Here is a 7,578-nt window from a genome sequence, read left to right as displayed (position 1 = left end):
CCTAATCAGTCAGCTGAGTGACTTAGGTTGCTAAAGAGGCCCGGGCAACTGAATTGATCCTGCTATGAGTGTGGATCTCTTAAAATGAAAGAAAATCTCTCCCATAGATAATGCATTCTCTCTCAGATAAGCTCCCTTGCAAATGAAGTATAAAATAGAATATGAAGTTCTACAAAATTCATCCAACCAATAAGGAAATAATCAAGCTGACAGAAATAATATATATATATATAGAGAGAGAGAACATTCATTCAAAATATATTTATTTGCTATTTATTCCAACAAATAAATTAAGAACAACAGTTAGAAAAGCACTCAGAACATAAGCACCCAATAAACCTCTGCTGAAAGAATGAGTTAACGGATCCACATTTGACATCAGCCTCCTTTGCCCTCACTCAAGTCAGAAGCACCAGCGCGAGGTCTCTGACCACTGTCCACCACATTCCATTCCCACTAGACGTTTGACCAGGAGTGAGCATCCAGAGTGTTTTTACAAAACAAGCTGGAACACACTAATCTGACACACTCATCCCTCTAGCTCTGAACAGGAACAGGCCATGCTCAACCAAAGCTCCCCAGTGGGATTCCTCCTTCTGGGCTTCTCTGAACACCCAGGGCTAGAAAAGATTCTCTTTGTGGTTGTCTTAACTTCCTACCTCCTCACCCTGGTGGGCAACACACTCATCATCCTGCTGTCAGTGCTGGACCCCAGGCTCCACTCTCCAATGTACTTCTTCCTCTCCAACCTCTCCTTCTTGGACCTCTGCTTCACCACAAGTTGTGTCCCCCAGATGCTGGTCAACCTCTGGGGCCCCAAGAAGACCATCAGCTTCCTGGGCTGCTTCATCCAGCTGTTCATCTTCCTGTCCCTGGGGACCACTGAATGCATCCTCCTGACAGTGATGGCCTTTGATCGCTATGTGGCTGTCTGCCAGCCCCTCCACTACGCCACCATCATCCACCCCCGCCTGTGCCTGCAGCTGGCAGCTGTTGCCTGGATCATCGGATTGGTGGAGTCAGTAATCCAGACACCAGCCACCCTCCACCTACCCTTCTGTCCCCACCATCAGGTGGATGATTTTGTGTGTGAGGTCCCAGCTTTAATTCAGCTCTCCTGTGGGGACACCACCTACAATGAGATCCAGATGGCTGTAGCCAGTGTCTTCATTTTGGTTGTGCCACTCAGCCTCATCCTTATCTCTTATGGTGCCATTACCCGGGCAGTGTTGAGGATTAACTCTGCAAGGGGCAGGAGGAAAGCTTTTGGGACCTGCTCCTCCCACCTCATTGTGGTTACCCTCTTCTACAGCTCAGTCATTGCTGTCTACCTCCAGCCCAAAAATCCCTATGCCCAAAAGAGGGGCAAGTTCTTTGGCCTCTTCTATGCAGTGGGTACTCCTTCACTTAACCCACTCATATACACTCTGAGGAACAAGGAGGTAAAGAGGGCATTCAGGAGGTTGCTGGGGAAGGAAGTGGAGCCCAGACAAAACTGAGTGCTGATCAATCTGCTTTAAAACTGAAAGAAAAGGGGCTGGGGATGTAGCTCAAGTGGTAGCGCGCTCGCCTGGCATGTGTGCAGCCCAGGTTCAATCCTCCGTACCACATACAAACAAAGATGTTGTGTCCGCCGAAAACAAAAATAAATAAGTATAAATATTTTTTTAAAAATTGAAAGAAAAGGGGCTGGGGATATAGCTCAGTTGGTAGAGTGCTTGCATGCACAAGGCCCTGGATTCAATCCCCAGCACCACAAAAAAGCTGGGGGGTTGGGGTTGTGGCTCAGCGGTAGAGCACTTGACTAGCATGTGTAAGGCACTGGGTTCTAGTCTCAGAACTGTATATAAATAAAGGAATAAAAGTCCATCAACATCTTTAAATAATTAAAATTTGACATGATTTCATCAGGAAGATTGAGTTTTGCAGCCCTCTGTCTTCTTCACACCCATCTTTTCACAGCAATAGATGATTTTGTGTGTGTGTATGTGTGTGTGTATGTGCATACACACTCATACAAGAGAAAGAATACAAATAGGGAGATAAGTATCTATATAAAACATTTATCATGAATCAAATTTAATATTTTCTTTTTCTCTATTTTATTTTCAATGATTTGCTCTCACAATCATGTTCCTAATGTTATCATTTCCATTTCTAATTCCCCTCCCTTGTCATATTATCACTATTTCTCCATCTCTAGTTCCTACCCTATTTTCTTTGCTTCTCTTTTTTTCCACTTACTTATATATGTCTGGTTTATATTCTTATTCTGATTTGTCCTCCAAATATTAGTAAGAGAGATGGGCAGCTTGTAAGTTCAGAAACTCACCCAACAACACAGTATGAGAACTAAATAAATTCCAGGACCCCTGACATCCAGTCAGGCAATTCTCAAATACACAGTTGTTTTCACACCCATAATCAGATACCCTAGTATCCTTAGGCTTGAAGCCAGCACAGAGCCTTGGGAAGAAACCTTAACTTCAGTCCTGGTATTTCTTCTTTACAATGCCAACAACAAGCTCAGGGAAAAGTCTTCATGTTTAGGGAGGCAGGATAATTTGTACATTGAGGATTCTGGTGCCATCTATTGGCCAAATGTGAAATTGCATGTGCCATCCCTGGCTCATGACCTCAAACTTCATGAACATCAGCACACACTGTGCTCTGCTCAGACAGGAACTGTTTATATACCGATTATGAGATTCCAGACACTATTTAATGTAATTTCCACACATTTATGCATTTAACCCATGTAATAACAATATGAAGCAAATAATACATCCTTTTTCAGAAGCAGAAACTAAGACACAGTATTTGGAACCAGGAGAACTGACCAGATTCCACGTTCTTAGCTCTGCCTGTGGGTACAATTATTGCCCTCCCAGCCCAGGTGAGACACCTCAATTCCTCAACAAACTTAAGAGCATCATCCCAATCTAGCAACACATGTACCATGGTCACTCCGTTTTGAATCTCAGAATACGTTGTAGCTTTTTGGGTTTTGTTTGTTTTTAGTACTAGCAATGGAACCCACTTTACCAGCCCTTGTTATATTTTGAGACCGGGTTTCACAAAGTTGCTCAGGCTGACCTTGAACTTTTGATCTTCTGCCTCAGTCTCCAAAGTTGCTGGAATTACATGTGTGTGCCACCATGATCAGTTGGAATAGTTTTTCAAATGCTTCAAATCATCATCCCATGGCAACAAAAAACAAGAAAACCCTTGTAAGTATTTTTACAACTCTGTGCTCCTGCCTTCCTCTGTACTCCTGTTCTTCCACGAGATTTCAGGCTCCCATAAAGCAGAGAAAAATTTGCAGAAAATTGGCACCTGATTCTATGGATAAGTGAGTGAGCGAATGAATGAATCTTACCCTCCAGAGAATGTGTAAATAGTTGTGGAGTCCTAATCCTACAGATTCCTCCACCTAGCTTTTCCATGGAACTGATGGCAATACCAAATTCTATTTCTAAGCTGGACATGGTGATGAACACCTGTAATTCCCAAAAATCAGGAGGCTGAGGCAGAAGGATCGCCAGTTCAAGGTCAGCCTGGTCAACAGAGACCTTGTCTCAAAATAAAAAAGGGCTGAGGATGTAGATCCAAGGTAGAGTGTGCCTGGGTTCAACCCCAGTATCTCACACACACACACACACACACAAAATAAGTAAACATGTACACACAAACACACACACTTGGGGTTTTTTTGGGGGGTGGGGGGGAGTGCTGGGGATCAAAGGGCCTCAGGCGTGCTAGGCAAGAACTCTACCATTGCACTACACTCCATCACCAGTTTTTTTAGTTTTATTTGTGTCAAGGTCTTCCTGTTGTCCAGGCTGGGCAAATTCTCCTTGAGTACATGCCAACAAAGAAAAATGAAAATTCTTGTTTCATTTCTAGTCCCTACATAAAATGGCCTTGATCCAACATTTACCCTGTTATCAGTCCAGAACAGCAGCATTAACTCTATTCTAATCCTAATCTTCATCCTAGCCATTCATGTGTTAATCTTATTTTCTCCTCAGCCTAATTATTAATCTTAAAGTAAGGTCCTCATTTTATGTTTAATAATTCTAATCTCAGCCCCATAAGCAACACTAATGTTAATTCTACTTTTCAAGGCTCTTATGTAATACTGTTTCTCAAGACCTGCTCCATCTTCTCTCACTGGCACCTAGAGACCTCTACTTTTTCCTTCTGTTTATCAGCTCCCTAAACCCAGAAGCTCAATTGTTTCTAGATGGACTCTAGGGGAAATACAACAGAGAATTAAGTGAAGCAGTTTATAGGAATCCGTTTTAATGAAACCTGCTTCATTAAATAAATGCTTTAACTCAGACATTAGGACTAACAATTCTTATTCTAAATTCATCCAGTATCCATGTGAAAAGTTATACATTTGATACTCTAGAAGAAAAAAACCCATTTAAGTTTATTTAATCACAACCCTAAACAGTAGGGACAGTCAAAGACATATCTCCAGCACAGGTAGCAGTAACACAACTGAGTTGGGAGCAGATAAAAGGTTAAAGGAATGTACAATAAAAGCATATGAAGGCTGGGGCTTTAACTGGGTTCGATCCTTAGCACCACATGAAAATTAATAAAGATACTGTGTGTTTAACTAAAAAAAAAAAAATGCATACGGTGTGAGTGCTTGGAAAGGAGGTGTGGTTGGTCAGAGAAGTCTTCATAGAAGTTTGAATCATGGTGGGTAACTAAATTAATTTGAAATATTTGCTGCTTACTGTATAGAAAGGAGTAAAGGCAGGGCTTATACATGTTACCCATTAAGATGGGGAGGTGTGGGCTGGGGATGGCTCAGTGGTAGAGTGCTTACCTAGCATTCCTGAGGCACTAGCTTTGATCCTCAGTACCAGAGAGAGATGGGGAAGTGTACAGGCCCTATACACTGGGCCCTCTGTGCTAACCCCTCCCCAAAGTTTTTTTAAATTATTTATTTACCTTAATTTGTTATATGACAGCAGAATGCAGTTCAATTCATATTACACATGTAGAGCACAATTTTTCATGTCTCCGGTTGTACACAAAGTAGATTCAAACAGTTCGTGTCTTTAAACATGTACTTAGGGTAAAAGATGACCATCTCATTCCACCAACTTTCCTACCCCGGACTCCTCCCTTCCCCCACCCAATTTTTAACAAGCAATTTACATACAGCTCTGCCTGGCTTAAGTCAACAGGATATGTTACATTCCTCAGAAAACAACCAGTTATTTGCAGGAGGAATGTAGGCCTGAAATTCCAAGAACACAAGTTACCCTAAAGGGGGAGACTTTTGTGACCTTTATGCAGACCGGATTCCAGAATTCAGGGAGATGAGAATTCCCCCAAACCATAAAACCTGTAAGAACAGGTTCCAATTAGAACCAGTTATCATGGGCCAAAGTGATCTAGAGTTGTCATGCATAGTGGAAACTTGAAAGTCTGAAGTCACCCTGCCATCAGTCAAAAGTTAGGAAGTAGACCAGAGCAGAACTCTCTGGAAACTTCCCTGAGACCCCAATAAAAATTGGAGGGCAGGAGAGGCACACCATCCCTGTCTTCTCTGTGACCCAGTCTCGCCTTTGAGAGTATCCCCTTTTCCCTTTCCCTATTCAGCAGTAAACTCATGCCTGCTACTCTGAGCGATGTCTGAAAGTTTTCTGGCATGATTGCAAGAACTGAGGTGAGAGAGGGCTGCCATGGCTGACTCAGCTTGGTGGCATGGTATCCTGTAACACAGGTGGAAGCTACTCAGTCATTTAAATAGATAAGCAGGGAAAAGATAATGAAGGGTAACTGAAAGCCACAGGGAGGCACATCTGACAGATAAGTACCTGGAAAATGGAAGCTTGATATGTTAAAACCTCACCCAGCCTTAATAAAGAAAATATTATCTCTTGTAACCAAGTATCCAGAAACTTTTTTATCACCAATACTAAGTCACAAACCCCAACCTCCCCATAGCCAAAACATCAACCCTCACAAAGAAAGCTTGATGGGAGTTATTCAAAAGATAAAAAACTGATTAAGGACACTGAGTCAAAAAGAGGGGAACTTGATAACAACCCCATTAAGAGGACAGGAAATTGAGACAAAAACAGGGGACTCAATTTCCTTAAAAATTCCAACTCTGAGCATAATACCTCTCTCTTAGAGGTAGTCCATGCAGTTCACATACTGTCAAAAAAAAAAAAAGTCTAAAAGTGGACTTGGGCAGGGCTCTGTAAACTTCCCCAGCTCCCAATAAAATCAAAGGGCAGGATTCCTTCTAACAAGACTCATGCCTGTAACTCTGAGCAACAGGCCTGAAATCTTTCCAGCCTAATCACAGGAATCTGGGGTTGAGAAGCCGTTGCACTACTTGTTTCAAGAAAGCCCCAGCTATTTAGGAGGCTGAGGCAAGAGGATCCCAAGTTCAAAGCCAGCCTGGGCAACTTGGTGAAACCCTATCTCAATAAATTAAGGAGGACTGGGGATGTGGCTCAGTGATAGAAGGATCTGGACTCCATCCCAACACTGCAAACTAAGTGGGGGAGGGTAAGTATAAGGAGTTATGCCAGGGAGACAAAAGATTAAGTAGGAAAGTATTTTAGAAATGTACAGAAGTTACTCGATTGGATTCAACTAAAAAAGCGGGGGATGGATCCCCTCAAATGTTTCAAGCCTGCAGGATTTAGGATGCCAGAAAGCATGTACTTAACTATCCACCTAATATAATACTTGTGTTTAAAAAAGGAACTTTATTCCAGAACCTTGGGGTTTTAGCTGAGGTTCAAGTCAGGTCACTAGCCCACTGACAGGGTCCAGCTCCTGTAGTATCCCACAAGGACCCAGCATGAAAGCAGCCTTCCCAATTTCTTCAATGCAGAATATCACACCCCTCCCCACCTAGAAGAGTACCAGAATAGCTGCTTCAAAATATGCCTCTTTAGCATATGGATTGAGCTAAAGGTCAGGAGAACCAAAGGGCCAGAGAGAATGCTCTCAAAACAGGGAAGAGATTTTTCCTTTGGTAAAGGAAATTTACATTTGTAAAGGTATAATTTTATCTATGGAGAAAGCACTAGCTCAAATCTGCATAACAAGCTTCACTAACAGAGCTTTCTACCCAGAAGCCCCAACCCCCTTCTGCTTTGCATAGCCTAAGACAGTATAAAGCCCAGATTGTTACCACCACTTTGGTACTAGTGGTAGTCCCATGTTACCCAGCTTGTACTGCCTAGGTGACCTGGCTGAATTTTACCCCACCCTAATATTTGAGGACAAGATGTCTGAAGGCCAGAAGTCCCTCTTCAGGTAGGCTATCAGACAACATGCTAGGGAGAGCATCAAATGATCTCTAACTTTATTATAACCTCATCTGCTTGCTAAATGACAACCCTCCCCCCAGCACCATGACAACTGATAACTGTGCTTGAATTCTCAGAAAATCTCCACCCATCCCCAGAAGATGTCACCTCCTTCTCCTTCATTTCTTTTGCCCTATATCTATAATCTCCCAACCCCCAACAGGTAAGAAGTTGCTTTGCAAGTTCATCTCCCACTTTTCCTATTCCTGGCCAATAA

General features: G+C 42.6%; 1 protein-coding gene across 1 annotated transcript; it reads left to right on the top strand.

Annotated features, from left to right (window-relative positions):
- Positions 1-560: 560 nt before the first annotated feature.
- Positions 561-1,499, top strand: Or2h2 (olfactory receptor family 2 subfamily H member 2). Its single transcript, XM_027922132.3, has one exon. It carries the CDS (start codon positions 561-563, stop codon positions 1,497-1,499), a length of 939 nt encoding a protein of 312 aa, XP_027777933.2.
- Positions 1,500-7,578: the final 6,079 nt, after the last annotated feature.

This window comes from Marmota flaviventris, chromosome 6 (genome assembly GCF_047511675.1).
Source record: "Marmota flaviventris isolate mMarFla1 chromosome 6, mMarFla1.hap1, whole genome shotgun sequence".
NCBI classification, from domain to species: domain Eukaryota; kingdom Metazoa; phylum Chordata; class Mammalia; order Rodentia; family Sciuridae; genus Marmota; species Marmota flaviventris.
This window is presented reverse-complemented; position numbering and strand designations above follow the sequence as displayed.

Coding starts and splice junctions, on each gene's coding strand:
- Or2h2 (XM_027922132.3), top strand. CDS start 561: ATGCTCAACCAAAGCTCCCCAGTGGGATTCCTCCTTCTGGGCTTCTCT.